This window comes from Lygodium microphyllum, chromosome 18 (genome assembly GCF_053477565.2).
Source record: "Lygodium microphyllum isolate KBCC chromosome 18, Lygodium_microphyllum_v1.1.10, whole genome shotgun sequence".
Taxonomy (NCBI): domain Eukaryota; kingdom Viridiplantae; phylum Streptophyta; class Polypodiopsida; order Schizaeales; family Lygodiaceae; genus Lygodium; species Lygodium microphyllum.
In genome coordinates, this window is record NC_141152.1 from 31,736,828 (window position 1) to 31,754,169 (window position 17,342).

The 17,342-nt window shown below is 45.2% G+C and overlaps 2 protein-coding genes across 2 annotated transcripts in view; both read right to left on the bottom strand.

The window, feature by feature from the left end:
* Positions 1-1,606: 1,606 nt before the first annotated feature.
* Positions 1,607-17,342, bottom strand: part of LOC148020724 (urea-proton symporter DUR3-like) — a 47,793-nt gene continuing 32,057 nt past the window's right edge. Inside the window, exons 12-15 of the mRNA XM_087698548.1 lie at positions 3,290-3,460; positions 3,043-3,188; positions 2,793-2,961; positions 1,607-2,531 (exon numbers count right to left, since the gene is read on the bottom strand). Of these exons, the coding sequence (XP_087554674.1) occupies positions 2,352-2,531; positions 2,793-2,961; positions 3,043-3,188; positions 3,290-3,460 (666 nt within the window). The 3' untranslated portion in view covers positions 1,607-2,351. The remainder of the gene's footprint in view (positions 2,532-2,792; positions 2,962-3,042; positions 3,189-3,289; positions 3,461-17,342) is intronic.
* On the bottom strand, positions 3,456-8,152 carry LOC148020725 (uncharacterized). The gene is made up of 3 exons (XM_087698549.1): positions 4,380-8,152; positions 3,849-3,923; positions 3,456-3,720 (listed from the first exon to the last, which is right to left on the bottom strand). The coding sequence occupies exons 1-3, from the start codon at positions 4,659-4,661 to the stop codon at positions 3,538-3,540; spliced, it is 540 nt and encodes a 179-aa protein (XP_087554675.1). The 5' UTR covers positions 4,662-8,152; the 3' UTR covers positions 3,456-3,537.

The window sequence follows — 17,342 nt, forward strand, 5'->3', positions numbered from 1 at the left end:
AACCCCCCTTGAAACACTTGGAATCAAGGGTTTCTAACAACAATCAACATTGATTTTGATTTCAAAACCCACCCCAAAACACCTCAAATGAAGTGTTTCTACCAACAATTCATGCTATATTTTCAATACTCTTAGCCCTTTATCAACAAACTACTTACCAATAATCAAGAAGTCATGCGACTCCATTATTTTTAACCATATTCATGAGTCATTTGAGTCTTACATGTAGAAGCTTTTGCTAGAGTACATTGAAAAACCCTTATTGTTCTTTACCAAACATCTTGCACAAACACATGTACATGTACACGTACGTAGACACGCATGCGTGCGTGCACGCGTGTGCATGTGTACCTTGCATATAATATTTTGATTCAAACATTTCACATTGAGCCTACCTTCAATCTCCTAATTTGTAGCATAATCCTCATTGGGCATTAATATCCACAAACTCTTGAATCATGACTCCACTATCTTCAATATTTCCATTTCTACAAGTACCTATTGTGTTAAGCTACTTTCTTCAATCCACAAACTCTTGAATCATGACTCACCACTATCTTCAATATTTCCATTTCTATAAGTACCTATTGTGTTAAGCTATTGTCTTCAGTCCATAGTTAATGTTAATATGTGTAGAAAAAGAGAATGATGCTTGTGAGATTATTGTTTTCTTACATGATTCCACATGAATCGCCCTTTGAAATGAAGTGATGTTAAAACTGGATATGGCAATTTGGATACTGCTCCCTCTAATTATGGCTTCATTACCTCTTTTCTTCAATCCACAAACTCTTGAATCATGACTCACCACTATCTTCAATATTTCCATTTCTACAAGTACCTATTGTGTTAAGCCATTGTCTTCAATCCATAGTTGATATTAATATGTGTAGGAAAAGAGAATGATGCTTGTGAGATTATTGTTTTCTTACATGATTCCACATGAATCAACCTTTGAAATGAAGTGATGTTAAAACTGGATATGGCAATTTGGATACTGCTCCCTCTAATTATGGCTTCATTACCTCAATATTCTATATTATACATTCCCTTTCCCTTGGACAAAATCTCTTTAATTACAATGTTTATAGGAGCTCATGAACAATAACAAAACACTAGTCAAGCAAACTATCCAATTCAATTAGAATGTTGAAGCAATTGAAATAATGTCGATGAAGCAAACTATCCTTTTCAATTAGAATGTTCAAGTAAAGGAATGATAGTAAGGCAAACTACCACATTCAATTGGAATATTGCCTTTCTAAAGATTCATGTAGCTTGTTATGATCCAAAATGAAACTCAACCACCACATGGCAAATGTCTTGATTTTCTTTCTAGTTACTTGGTTCCAACACTTGCATTTTGGTAGAGATATCCAATCACACAAGGGAGAGAGAATTTTTAAAATATGACCTACATGACTAGCGGTTTCATCTTAACATTTCACATCTACAAGAATTAGATATGAACCCCGTTGGATTGAACAATCATACACTAGTTATGGCCACATGCCAAGGTCTTCACATTAACTTTGTTAAGTTCAAAGGAAAGGCAAAGGCATACATGCTATAATTGTCAAACAAGTTAGTAAGGATGTTTAGTTTTAGCTTATATGTGCTTCATTAGACTTGCATCATGTTGTGTTTGGGTTCATCAATCCATACCAATGTATTGGCATGCCCATGATAAATGTGTTCCTACTGTGTCCATCAATCCATATAAATATGTACATGTCCAATCCATATAGATGTGGTAGCATGTCTGTCGATGCATAGATATGCATATGTTTTAGCGTGCCCATGATGAATGTGCCTGATATGTTTTAGCAAAATGCATGGGTGAACACTCTGCTCATCTTGGAGGTTCCCTACTACTTCACTATCATGTATCAATATTGTAGTGGTTTTAACCATATTTGGATGTACCTCCAGCACGCCAATGTTGCTAAAGAAGTCAATATCACACCCTCCATTTGTTGGATTTAAAGCAATGGTTTGCATTGACAGCATAAATCCTAAATTCGACTTTGATACCCTTCAAATAAACAAGGTGATGTAATCATAGGGCCAGGGCAAGGTGCTACAAACATCACTTTTACTTTAAAAATGTTCCTTTAAGAGGAATAAAGGAAATAATCACCCTTGCTAAGCCAAAGAAATAGACAGCTATAGCCTTGTCTTGCCTTATAGGGCTAGTGACGACAATGCACACTGTGCTGCCCACTAATTTCCTTTATACATAAATTTTTACATTTCAAAGACACTGAGCTGTGGGTTAATAATTTTCTTTAGAAGGATGTTGGCTTCCATGACAGTAAAGATTTTTTTCATTTCCCCAACAAGGGCTATGACTAATTCAGTGTCTTTGAAACCTCTGAACCCTTTTGCAGACGGGTTCTTCTTTGGCAGAGAAGAAGCTTCAAAACGTGACCTATGATCTGCCTGGACTCTATCAAGGGTAGGAAAGTGCACACAGCTGTGGCAATTAGTGCCCAGATGATAGAGACCACCACCCACAGTCCAAAGTAACCCTGCAATTCATGAGTCATACCCACATAGCATCTGTTAGATAATAGCATTCTTTTCAAGTGGAAAAGAACAGGTCAGGGATGAAAAATAAGTTCAAAAATGTGATAGGTTGCATAGTTATAGAAGCAGAGCTACTTTTAGTTGTGGTTACAAAAGATTACCTCTGAAAGAATAGGTCAGGGATGAAAAAAAGGTTCAAAAATGTGATAGGTTGCATAGATATAGAAGCAAAGCTACTTTTAGTTGTGGCTACAAAAGATTACCTCTGAAAATACACCTGCAGGCAATGTCAATAACGGCCATATCACCACCAGAAAGACTGTCAAGATCAGAGCGACAAGCGCTGACATACGGAAAGATTTATCCATGTCTGCTTTGTCAGAAGCTGAAATTTCAACTACAACATCATCCAACACCTGAATATCTTGGAACCTGGATTTAAGAGGTCTTTTGAGTCAGTTTAATGCAGTTAGTGGGCTTTTTGATCATGCAAAGAGAATTGTGCATCCAAACCTTTCATAACTCTGTGTCTTGTCAGGGGATATCAGAGTCCAACCAGTGCATATAATGGCCGAAGCCACAATTGACACTACACTGCCTGTCACAGTTGGTTCCAGCCTCTGGAGTGTGTCACCAACATTCAACTCATTGTATGCAACCTGCCTCAATCCAACATTTGACTTCACATCAAGCTCAGTTTCCATTCTCTTTGTCAATCAGGAATGCATGAAAAAAAGAAAGAAAACCCAGTGCACTTCACCTTTGCATAAAGAAGCCAAGCAATTATTGCACAAATCTGCCCCCCAATGGCACCACTTATTGCAGCTCCTTTAGAAACAGCAGGCCATATTAGCATAAATGAGAGCGGAGGAACTGTTGATGAAACCATCAATCCCATAACCAGAAAGAGGAAGTTCACGTCGATTTTTACCTGAAAGACAACATTACCACTGGATAAGCAAACTTTTTGGACAAAGTTTGAAATGCACGTAGAAAATCTTTGCATTTCTAAAATCTCTTCCCAACAAAAAGAACTCTTCTATTCATCAGAAAAGGCTCCAGGGGTAGATGACTTCCTTGGAAGGCCACACCAAAGCAACAGTGTCTGTACAATCGACATTTGTACATCGACTTTTTAAATTGATTCTGGCTCCTGAAGGTGACAAAGGTGTCTTGTTTTTCCCTCATTACCTAGAAGGAGGCATGCAGTGGTGGTAAGAGTTATTGAATGTTCAGTGACTCTGATGGCCAGGCTGCCCCAGAAGTCGACTAAAAAGAGAAACAAAAACGTGTATGCATCCTTAGACAAATGCAATGACCTTGTTTCTGTTTGCTGGGCTACTAGTAGACCAACATGCCATGAAACCATCATGTAGTGTGTTTGAAGGTAGATCCTGCACATCAGAATGTATGTGTAGTCATACCTTGTGCTGAGTAGAGTGAAGCTTGGCTAGAAAAAGGATGCATACCTTGGAGAGTCAGCTAGATTTGCAAGACAGAAATACACCATAAGATGACAAGAACATGAAAATCAACCTAATGTGCTTAGGTAGGGGCTCATGGCTTGAATTACATGTATCGGCATGCCAAAGGTGAGGCCACTGCATTCATTCTTAAGAATTCCCAAATTCTCTTAAAGTGCATGGTGTTTTGAAATGAGAACAGTTTCAAAATTTTATTGGTTGAATGTTTTACGATGTAGTACTGATGAGGTTGTACACTCACTCACTCTTCTTTTGTAAAGGGTAATAGTATCTATTTACTGGAAGAGTACAAGAGCCACAAATGGACTAAACAGCTGTATGCCATGAGACCAAATCGCCCCTACGGACAATGCCTGCAGGCTATACCATATCAAACTGCCAGTGAAGGAGACCTCTCAAATGAGCAATACGACTTTGCACACCAGAATGGGAATAAAAAATGAAGGCATTCCAGGTAGTCCAGTCACGCCAACAACCCCACAAGCGTAGGAAGTGAAACACAATCTTTATACGCAGCTGCACAAGATCTGAAAACTTCCCCCATGGAGTTCCATCCGCCATAGCTTGCTGGTCATACGCAAGCTCCATACCCAAGAGTGGTATCAGAGCACGAAAATAACTGTGGTTGTTGCCTTCACTAGCAGACATCCATGCTGCCTCACTAACTTTGCCCAATCCTCTGCCACATTGTCACTGCGTACCTACGTACTCTAGCCTGTGTGCAGAATCCTTCCCAGCAGGACCATCTTCAGCTAAAGAAGAAGAAGAATAAGCTGAAGAAGAGGTAGAAGTAGTGGTTTTGCCTATTCTGAGTGCAGCCCTCATGCCAAAGGAGGAAGATCCCTCGGCTGCCTTGCTACACGCCATACTGCCCATCGACTTGCCGACCTGACCTGACATGGTACCCAGCACCCGTTACGACCACATCTCCAACCTATCGCTTTGACCCGTCACACCAGTGGACCTACACGTATCTGTCTGCCACATTGACCGGCAAGCTGCACAGCGCCCAGCTTGCCACCTGTAAACACGTGTTTCGCCTGTTCCCATCGCTTCTGCCAGGAATTGTCCAAACTACCACGTCACATCAGCCTTCGACATCTACAACCCCAGAGATAAGGTCTAATTAAGACTTCAAACCTTATTTAATCAAAATTTTAAAACTCTCTCATAGTTTAGGGGCTCTTCACATGACTTTGGGAATTTCGATTTTTAATGGAAATTTCTTGCCATCTGCCCAATGAAATTCAGGGCTTTTCACGCTGGAGCCCTTCAACATCCAATCAAGTCTCCAAATGATACAATCAAGACCCTCCGAGTGCTCGTCTTTAACATCGGGTGCAAAAAATGATACACGTCTCTTCTTCACATAGGAAAACCGGCGATAGCAAGAACTCACTAGATGTTAAGGCAAGCCAAAACAAGGGTGAAATCCCTTCCTCTGACGGAAGCAAAGAAACAAAACCCAACTAGCAACAACTCCCTAAGAAAAATAGGTTTTGCACACACTACCAAGGATCGGGCCATGTGGACGAGGAGTGTCATACTAAGGCCCAAGGTCTTCCTCCTAAGAAACCCCAACAAACCATTGCGACTACCTCCACTCCTACAAGACAATTCAGTTGAGCTATGCCTCTCATTGCTGCCCCATCTGCTCGATCTGCCCCAACAGCTACTAGACATGTGGCATGCGGACAACCTCAGCAGCCTCTCTCTTTCAATACTCCCGAAGGATTAGCTGATTGATCTACTAGCTCCCCACCCATTGCACTTTTTAAATCCATTACTAGGTCATCCTTTGCACCTTCATGTAGAACCACTTCTCCACCTCGTCAGGTGTTTCATAGGCAAAGACCTACTGATGGATATAGTAATGGTTTAGACTTATGTACCACCTTAATGAAACGGTATATAAAACGAATCCATACACTAACTATCTGCAAACTTGTGACCAAAGTTTAATTGTTACATGATAAAATGTCTTAAGACAATTTTGCTTTCCCTTATTCTTGTTTGGTCTTTTATTCCAAGCGATGTTTGTGATATTTATGATGGTTTGTAAAAAAAATGTGCTTGTAAAATATTTTGTTATTTTTGCTATTCATCAAGCATTGTCTGCTAACAAGATCATAAGCTAATCAATATCACTTTTAGGTTACGGTGGCCAAAAATCAAGTTTCCTTGTTATGTTGTTATCCCGGCTTCAATATCACTAGATACAAAGGGGAGTAAAGTATGGCTGAAAATAGAAGTAATTGACCAATCATTGATCCGATCAATGCAGTGATTCCACCGATGCTCCCTTCTATAAAAAAGGATCTTACACATAAAATCTGCGAAGGAACCTGTGGATGTACATGATGGTGGCTCTATCTTTAGTTTTTACTTCTTCAATCTTCAGTTGCATTCACTCATACATATACACACATTGCATTGTTTCTTAATTTAGCTTTACTTTTCTCTTTTATTTTCCTTTGGAGCATCTCACTGATGACCTCTATCTTGCAGATTTTGATCTCTCTTACAGGCAAGTTTGCATCAGTCCTTACTGGGCTGGAGACATGGGATGCACACCGTTCCTTTCTTTTTTTTTTTTTGCAAGTAAAATGTACCTAATTATATTATTCAAAAGGTTGATTACAACGGAGTGCTCATGCTCAACAGACTAGCTGGAGCTGATGCAAATCACAAATCCATCATGTATACAAGCCTCTCAAGGTGGTCTAGGGAGGATGGGGGAAAGAAGCCATGGAGGGGGGGTGTGTCGCCATCTGGGGCTGCCTGCCTGCATTATGAAAAATAGGTCATGGCCGCCCCAAGTGCGCAGAAAGTGAAGACGGAGCTCCTAACGAGCTCGAGACTCTTGCACCTGGTCCCACCGGTTGTGGAGGGAGTGGATGATGGAAGTCCAAAGCTCTGCCAAAGTCGCCTGTACTGAGAGGCCAACCTCAATGATAAAAATTGTCCCCTGCATCCCGGCCTCATACAAAAGGTGACGGCCTTAGCTGACTGCCTGCCAGCAAAAATCCCCCCACCAGATACATCCAAGGCTAGGTGCCACACGGCGGAGAATACGGCAGGTGACTCTCCACATGAGCTATGCCGCCTCGCAGGACTAGAGGTAGTGCTTTAGGGTTTCCGAGTGCTGCTGTGGGCAACGCTTACAACCTCCATCCTGTTGCATCTGGGCCAGCCAACCGCTAGACCCCCATGTGCCAAAAGCCAAGGAAATACGACACCCTCCTCCGCCGCCAGCTGTCCCACTAGGCGGCGCCAAAACGTCCGATGGAAGGCATCCGTAATACTGTGCTCCGCCCAGTATTTGCTACGCAAAGGCACCAATCCATGTCCTCCTACACAAGTACATGTCTACCAATCCTTGCTGTGTACTCCAAGAACCTCAATGGCTTCTTGGCAACCACAATGGCCGGCCATAGCCACTCTCCAAGGTCCCACTCTAGCTCATCAAGTGGCCTGCTCTCCCATATCCAAAGGAGCCACTCCCTGAACTCCTCCCAGGGCACATAAGGGTCCAGACGCCAGGTCTTCCCCTGGAGACCAACCACACGAATCCTCCTCCAAGGGAGGACAACAATCTCCTCATCCTGCTGCCCTCTATCAAGAACCAAACGCCCCCCCATCCTGCATGGTGAAGAAAATCCCGTAGGGGGCATTGCCCACTCTACCTATCACCTGTAAGGTGATACCTGTTGGTGAGAATCTAGCAGCCCACACCTCACCAGACTCCATCGGCTCTTGGATTGGGGGTCAAGCAACTCTTGAGGGATCGCTAAGTTAATCTCCCTCCTCCTCACCTCAGCTCCTCGCTGACAACCTGATGCCCGCTACAAAACCTCCTAATCCGCCATCTTGTACACCTCCCACCACATCCTAATAGTATAAGCATGGCCAGCCTCCCATCCAGCCCACTGGATATGGGGACACTCACAAATTTGTATCCCATCTCGATCTCTAACCTGGGGGTTCCAGCCCATCGGCTGGCCGTTTATCTCCTCTTGGCATCCTAGGGGCCTCTGAACTAGGGCCTTGCGAAGGCTCTGCCACAGGCGAATGCCTCCAACCACCACCAAGCCTCAGTTTGCACTCCTGGAGACCCTCCTACAAAAGGACCTTTCAGGTCTACCCTCCTGGTGTGAGACCATGGACCACTAACTTGCCCAAAAGGGCCAAGCTTTGGAACTTTGGGTCAATGATCCCAAGCCCACCCTTAGACCAATGCCGGATGATGGTTGCCCGCACCACCTTGGCTCGGGAATCCCTGGAACCGTCCAGAGAAAATTCCGGACTAGGCGGCAAAGCTGAGCCACATAGGACAAGAAGCACCAACAAGAGACTATGTACCAAGCCATCAATAGGAGGACTTGGTTGACCACAAGGGCTCGGCTCGCTAAGGAAAGGCGGACAATGCTCCAGTAGGTCAGCTTCCACCTAATCGAGTCAAGAACTAGAAGAATTTGCTGGGCCAGGATGATATCGAGTCCCACCTAGAACCCTAGATACTTGACAGTCTGTCCCCTGCACACCCATTTGAACCCCAAGTGGATGCCCCACTCCGTGCTAGAGTCTGAGTCTATAAGAAAACCAACCGACTTTTGCCAGTTGATTTTCACTCCAACTACAGTGCAAATACCTCCAGAGCTAGTCTCACTCTCTCCAGCATCAGCTCATCATTCTCTACATAAAGAGCGGTATCATCTGCATACTCTGAGTCTAGCAGCTCTGTCTCCTCCCTCACCGAAAGTCGAAGGCCACATAGACCGTTCACACATGAGCAGAGGAAGTAGGACATCACCTCTGCAAAGATTAAGAACAAATACGGGGCAAGAGGACAGCCCTACCGGACAAATCTCTCCAACCGAAACTCCTCCCCCCTCTTGCCACCTATGAGAACCCTGCTAATGGTCAATCTGTAAAGAGCAGAAACCCCACACATCCAGGCCTAGGGAAAGCCCAACCTCGCCAAAGTGCCCTCTAAGAAGTCCCAGTCAACCTTGTAGTAGGCCTTCTCGAAATCCAGGAGCACAGCCAATCCCTAACCACAGTGTTGATCCCACTTGGTTACCTCAAAGAAAGTAAAGGCGTTGTCTAGGATGCTCCTTGTTGAGAAATAGACAAATGATTTATGCTCTAGGAAGAGCTGTACGGAATTCCATATGCACAGTGAGGAGAGTGAAACAACCCAACTTCTATAAAGCATTGTACTTGACTATCACTTTCATATGGAATGAATACAATGTCATGATGCTTTGTACTTTCAGTTAAGTGTCTTGACTTTGTTAGTTCTACACAAGATTGTGTTTATGAGTCCAAGCTGCCATCTTGGAACCTAATTCACTTGTGTAACAGTTTGTCTCTACTTGTCTATGTCATCATGAGTTTGGTCCTTATCTTCCACCCGCCATAGCATCTGCCATGCTCTAGATCCACGATTTTTAACATGGTATCAGAGCCCAATCGAGCATGGCATGACTCCCTTCTCTGCTCTCTCAGTCCCTCTTAAACCTCAAGTCAGCTCAACGAGCTTATTTCTCAACTCATCTCCACTTGCTCCACCTTGGCAGCCATAGCCAGGTCTGCACCTATCTTCTTTCAAGCTTTTATAACTTTCTCTACAGGGCATATCTCTCCAAGCTCCCTTCTAAAGATTTATTCATTGACTCCCAAGGCTTCTCTGCATCACATAAGAGCTTGACATTGCCCTATCTAGAGCTCAGCATTGTCACTTCTGTCAGTTGCTGCCATAAACTCAATCTGTGGCCTGCGGGACATACCCTTCATGGAGGACTTGGATCTCTCACTAGAGGCAATATCTTTACAAGTTTCCTTCTAAGAATATCCTTCTAACATCAAGGCGCTCCCTCCCATAGACTCAAAGCCTGACATTGCTCATCATTCAACGCAACATTACCAAAAATTGTCAGTTCTGTCCGAAATTGCGCATGCCTGCGTTTATGTGCTCTACGAGTGACGATTTTGCAGCGATCTAGGCATTGATCATAGGGCTTTTATAGAGCATAAAGAGAGCTTCATTTCCATGTAAAAATTTTGAAAATGATCCACTGTAGCTCCTGGAATCAGTGAAAAACCAGGCCTGGGTCAAAACCCTAATCCAGGAAGCCATAGCCAAGATTACTTAAAGCTTCAATTTTCTTCATTTTCTCGCTCCGCTTGGCACACTCAAGCTCCTATCACTCTGAACTGAGTAATCACTCGGTGTTTAGCAAATACTTCATCAACCAATCATCAAGCTTTTGGAAGATTTGGAGAAATCAAAGTTGAAGGGGTAACATCAACCATCAAGCAACAAGAATCATCATCTTCAAAACCATAGTATCTTTTGATACTACATAGTGGGATTTGACACTACCCTATCACTTGTGCTTGTTAGTGCATTCAAGAAGTAATTCACCTTCTAATTCATGCTTCAAAGATTATTCTCAGTCTATGTGATGATTTAAAGCCACATTGATAAAATCCCGTGTAAATCTCAATCTTCTTGTAAAAGGATAGACACTGCTCGAGAGTTCTCGTAGTAAGACCTCCTACTAAGATGACTGAAGTGGAACAGATAGCAAAGTTTAATGATGAAGGCTTTCGTGCCTAGAAGGAGAAGACCATGTACCACCTTATACGGAAAGACTTGTGGGACTTGTTTGAAGATGAGGAAGAAGATGCAGATGACAAGAAAGAAGATACAGCAGAAGACCAGCCTAAAACAAAGGCATGGAAGAAGATGAACAACAAAGCTCTAGGTATTATTGCATGGGGTCTATCAGATGGTGTATTACATCACATCTTCGACATTAGGGATGCAAAGAAGGCATGGGAAGAACTTGACAAAATCTTTGGTACACAAGCAAAGAACTCAAAGGTAAAATTACTTATGCAGTTTTATAAGTTGGATGTAAAAGACAATTCATCTATGACTATACACATCAATAAGTTTAAGAGCCTTAAAACTCAGGTAGCAACTCTTAAAAAGAACATTGATGAGGATGAGGCAATAGCAATGCTACTTGCCAATGTTAATCATGAACCATATGAGAACCTTGTTTCAACACTAAGTAATGTTTCCAGTCTCTTGCTCAAATATATTGAGCACTCACTGCTTGATGGAGAAAGCAAATTTAAAAGCAAAGATGTAAAAGAGACCAGCTCAAGAAGGGAAAATCTCTTATACACCAAAGGAGCTACTGGACCCAAGGGAAGAGGTCGAGGATTCAACACCAACAACAGAAGTCAAATGACATGTCATTATTGTGGTAAGACTGGCCATATTGCCAGTGAATGTTTTCACAAGAAAAGAGCGCAGCAAATGTAGAATGACCACCACTAAGGTCAATTCATGAATGAAAAAGAAGAAGAAGATACTTCCGCTACTAGCCTATGAGCTAGTCTCCCGGGCCATGTTATCATATAGGGGGGGCAAAAGCCAGCAAGTGTAGGGACTCATCATTTAAGGGGGGTGTTGAGAAATAGACAAATGATGTATGCTCCAAGAAGAGTTGTACTGAATTCCATATGCACAGTGAGGAGAGTGGAACACCCCAACTTTCATAAAGCATTGTACTTGACTATGACTTTCATATGGAATGAATACAATGTCATGATGCTTTGTACTTTTAGTTAAGTGTCTTGACTTTGTCAGTCCTACACAAGATTGTGTTAATGAGTCCAAGCTGCTATCTTGGAACCCAATTCACTTGTGTAACAGTTTGTCTCTACTTGTCTATGTCATCATGAGTTTGGTCCTCATCTTCCACCCGCCATAACATCTGCCATGCTCTAGATCCACGATTTTTAACACTCCTATCCTGGACAAAACCTGTTTGTGTGTCATGAATGATGTCTGGAAGCAAGGAGTGGAATCGACTACCGATCATCTTGGCTAGTGCCTTACAGGCCACTGACAACAAGGCGATCGATCTCAACTAGGACAGCTCCAACAGGTCTGCCCCTTTGGGGAGGAGACTGACAAGACCTGCTGATAGACTCCCTGGCATCTGTCCTGACCTGAAAATCTCTTGAACGGCTAGAAGTAGGGGGTCCTTCACCACCTCCTAGTAGTTAGTGAAGAAGGCCTTAGAAAAACCATCCTCACCCAGGCATTTCTGCCCATTCTGTGCATGGAAGGCCTCTACTAATTCTTCTCTGTGAAGGAGTCTAGGAGGGAGCATCCCATCTCCTCTGTGACGAGGACGGAATGCAATCCCAGACCTGCTGTCTACCACGTTGTACTCTGGCTGAGACTGCCACCTATTGAAAAAGCTATCTATAGTAATCTGAGGCAATCTCCATCACCTTGTCTGGGCTAGAGCAAATCCTCACGTACTGATCACAGAGGCTGTGAATCTGATCTCCTGAGGTGCAAGGCTGATGCACCTAAAAAAACTCCCTACACATCGTGTCCCCCTTCCGCGCCCAAAAGGCTGTTGAGGTACGGAAGGAAAACTCCGAGCGCGTGTCCTCAACACCAGTGAGGGCTGCCCGTGTACGCAACTCCTGCATGTGGAGAGTAGGATCCCCTGGTGCCTCCTAGAGTAGTCTCTGAGTAGCTGCTAGGTCTCACCGGAGTGCTCTCTCCTCCTCCCAGCTCTATTGTCTGGCCTCCTATAGAGCTACCTCCTAGTAGATCCTACTCGACTCGGCTAAGACTTCTGCAACCTCCTCTACGATCCAGTCCCTCATGTCCCACTCCCTAGTCCAGAGCTGCTTAATCTGTCTCCTCACCTCCTCCCTCCTATAGATCGAGTCAGGGATCCGACAGGATCGCATGCCAAGGGCTGAAACGAGAGCATCAAGTGTGAGGAGAACCAGGCAGATCAGACAGGGTGGTACCAACCAACTGACCTAACTGGCCTCCTCGAGAGCACCCCCACTCTCCCACATAGAACCGGTCCAATCGTCCCAACAGAGCTCCGCCCAGCCGCCTGTATCCCCAAGAGAAGTCCAACGACCTCTCCCTCCTGTGAAAAGTTGGGTCCCGCCAAGTATCATGTGCTCCTACTGTGAGGAGGAACACTTCCCATGCCTCGTACTCCTCCCCAGCCATACCTTGATAATCTCTGCCTCTACCCTGCTAGTCCTGTAAGGCTTCTAGGTTGAAGTCTCCTCCAACAATCTAAGAGTCCACCTCTGGAAGTCCTGCTACAATCTCCATCCAAAACTTATTGCGTGCCCTAACCTCCGTAGGAGCATATACATTGAGGAATCCAAGGCATAAGTCCCCTAAGTCTAGTCTGATCCATAGGATCCTCCTTGCCACAATAGTCTCATGGTCTCGCACACAGGCGGTAAGGCTCAGGCCTATAGAGGTGCATACGCCTCCACTCCTACCATGGGCACCACTGGAGTACTCCCAATAGGTATGTGAGCTGCTTGGAAGTACCTTTCCTACCCGATGGGCCTAGGCAGGGGTGAGCGTGTGCTCTCGAAGAAGTAATATGTTGATCCGTGTCCGCGGCAAGGGCAGGCTAGAGCTCTTGCCGAATAATCAATTTCTTGAAACCATGTGCCCCATTGTAGTGGAGGCTGTTCACATTCCAAGATGCTAGGTGTAAACTCATGGGGAAGCCTATGACTGACAAAACAGACATCTGTTTGGCTGCTAATGAAGAAGAAGAGCTATGGGGCATGCAAATGCGCTTTGCCGCAGGCCTGGAGGGTGAACTTCATTCCCCCATGATGGCTCTCGGGCAGACCATGGGAGTAATAGATGCTCCAAGTGGTACCACCAGGGCGTCTATCAACCAAGCTAAGAGGCGTGACTATGCATTGGTAGAAGCAGGCAGCCTATGCGAGGGGCCACTCGATCACATCCATTGGTGAGCTCCATTGGGTAGGGGCTCAAAAAATGATGCTCAGATGAGGGACCTCAGCTCCAGCCCACCAGTGAATGTCCATCATACATCCTAGCCATTACTGGGAGAATAGTGCTAGCCCTCCACCCATCCACTGGGAGATGTGGTCGGCCTAACTCCTCACTTCCTCCTCTATCTGTGTCATCATCCAGTCTCCCAAATGAGAGGTTTGAAAGAAGAAAGCATAGTTTGGTCCATCCGATGGTGCTAGTAAATGGACCTTGCTGCTCCTTGACTTGCAGACCACAAAGATGCCTACCTCCAGCGGTAGTGGAAACTCTCTCCGCTCCTGGACTCTCAAATAGGACCACGGACCACTGCAGAAAGACTCCTGTGGGAGCAATTACGCCTGTCGAGGGAAAGTGTGACGGGCGGCTAGACCAAATGAGCTAGTGGATATGTAGGGGGGGTGGGGGGGCTAGCTGTTGGTGAGGAGAGGATATGGGCGTGTGAGGCTCGTCACCCCCTGTGGGAAGGGGGGGGATGGGTGGGGAGGGAGTCACATGTATTGGGTGAGGATCAGGGGGGCTGATCGACGGGGGAGATGGTGGGGAAAAGGAAGATTGGGGGATGGTGGGGTGATCGAAAGCATGAGGTGGGTGTGAGGGGGGGCTGGTGGGCCTAGAAGGGGAGGGCTATGGGATAGGGTTGAGGGGCGATTCATGAGGAGGGGGTGGGTATGGGAGCTAAGGGATCTCGGGTGGGGTAGCCTGTGACGCCTCAGTGGGTGGTGGGGGTGGAGGCTTGTGATCCTGCTGGGTGGGACGAGCGGGGGGGCGTTGCGAGGTTCTCTTCCTGGGGGGCATCGCCCGCCCTCTTGCTCTCTGTTGTCATGGTTGTGTCTGAGGGGCTGACTGGAGGCCCCCCTTCCATCTCCCTCTCTATGGTCACTAGACCTGTGTAAAACCGTCAGCATCCACCTGTGGGTCTACCAACTGAGCCGCCTTGGCTCCGAACCGCGTGCAATCCGCTGCCTAATGCCCAAAGTCATGGCATCGCAGGCACTGACCAAGCTGCCCTGTCATAATAACCTGCTGCCTAAAAAGTGTCTCCTTGCCTCAATCTCCAGAAACTTTTCTTTGTATCTTTCACAGCCATCCGTACCTTCAAGACTCTTGTGGCTGTCACTGCATCCATGAAGGAGGCAGGAAGAACTATGTCGAAGAGCCGTCCAAAGTTCTCCACTAACTAACGATACTCTACCGCCAGTCTGGGGAATAGAAGGGTGACCAGGTGTCTAAGAAACCTATTGTGGAGTGCGAATTCCTCCACTATGAAGCCACTATACCAAGGAACCATGTAGATGACCCCTTTTGTGGAGACATAAGGTGAGCTATCCACTAGCTCACCGGCTCCATTCGCGAAGGTGAGTCGAATCATGAAGATCCCTTGACCCATGAGAGCTGGCTCCACGATTTGCGCTATGCCAATGTGTAGTGTGGAGTGAAGCCAATCTCGAAGCTGGGCCCTAGATGGAGAGTGTCCTACGACCTGACCAAAGATTATTGTTTCTTTCAGTTCCAACTCTAAGAGTTGTTCCTCAGAAAGGATGACGCGCAAGGTGTTTGACTGGGGGGGCACTCGCAGAATAGCGGCGTCTGACAAGAGGTTTCCATTGCACGTCCCTGCTACTGAGGACCTACCAAGCTAGCTACTATGCTACCAAGGGGGAATGTTGCTGCAGATAGAGGGAGCAGCAAGGGGGGCGGGGGGGGATCGATTACTTTGGCTGGCACTATTTATAGGCACTGGTGGCGGAGCAGAAGAGGTAGCAAACGTCGAAATGGAAGAAAGGAGGGGACGTCTGTCACAGGTGGCAGCGGCTCACTGGATGCTGACAACAATCAACGAGAGGGAGGTCAAGGGATTTATCTTCCCAAAAGATTTATCTTCCACCAACATGGAGGCTTTCCCTCCCAAGCTGGATCGTGCAGTATCTCTCTTGATGCTATCATGGCAGTGACTTATACCTTGCTCTTCTGGTCAAGGTGCTTCATCCTCATCTTCATCTATCAACATGGTTCTCAGCACCATAGGAAGACCGACATTAGGCTCCTCTTCCTCCTTTAACATTGACATTCAGGGTTAAGAGGGGGTTCTTTCATGGTATTCTATAGGATTCGGCACTTGTCTTAAACATTGACCTCCCTTCCCTGTTCTACCTTCTCCTTTTTATTGCATGGTTTCATCATCTTTGTAAAGGGGCACTCGGACAAGTGAACAATTTTCCCATAAGGGACGCTCTCCAAGTGGCACCTACTACATATGCATTCTCATCATGCAACATACTACTATATATCTCATTGTGCAAAGCACACCTGGGTGAATCCTGAGCTCTCTCCACCAACAGTTCTTCACCACCTTACCACCACCTTAGTCCTTCATCACCCTTTTCCTAGTCATCAACACACTCGAGTGGTTGGGTTAACTTGTTTGTTTTGTGATATATTGGATCTAACCATCCCTTTTCATTCTCTCCACATAGCACAATTACTTGAAAGGCCGCAAACCATATCTATTCTCACCCACAAGAGAAAAAGGGTCCAATGTGGTGGCATTCGTCTTTGCAGGACTTGGTAGGCCATTGGGCAACCAACGAGCATCCTTTGTCTGATGCCCTATCCTCTCTAGAGTGACTACTTAGACCCGCTTCATAAGATAGCCATCGCCTCTATAGTCTTGGTAGGCCATTGGGCAGCCAACGTGGACCCTTTATCCGATGCCCTAGGGCCTAACTACTTTGGGGTGGGACGCCTTGGGGTAAAAATGGGCTTTAGCTTTTCTTCCAGTTCCTTCTTGGTTCCCGTTTTGGGCCTAAGACGGGATGTTGAGCTAAAAAATTCATTACCCACTAATTAGCTCTTTAAAACTGTCCCAAAATAGTAATTTTATTAAACAGGAAGAAATTCTACATAGTTTCTATGTCCCACATGCAAAACCCTAATTTGGGGGGATCCTTCCACGTCTATATATAGACACGCTACCCACCATTCAGCCCAATCCTTGTCTTGCAAGTTTTAGCCATCAACCCTCTTCCACTAGCTATCCAACCCCCAGCAAATACTACGTAGTCTACAGTTGTCGTCTAGCCTCCCATTGCTACCGATGATTGGCTTCCATCATCTACATCAAGTTGTTTTTGTGTTTTCAGCACTTTTCTTCATCATTCTCTACTCCGACCAATGTTTACTACACTCCAGATCCGTCTCCAATGGACGACATGTCAAACATCGACACCTCCCTCAACCTGCTCCCACAAGGGTCACTGGCTGTTAGACAACTCTACCATTGAGCATCTTGTACATTCTCTCATTCATTTACAGCATTGATTCATTCACTTCAGAGTTCTCTTTCTTCTTTATTTGTGTTTGTGTTTTTGCATTTTGAGTTTTGCATTTTCCTTTTTGCGTTTAGGGTTTGAGTTTTGCACGTCACTATTTGAGTCTTT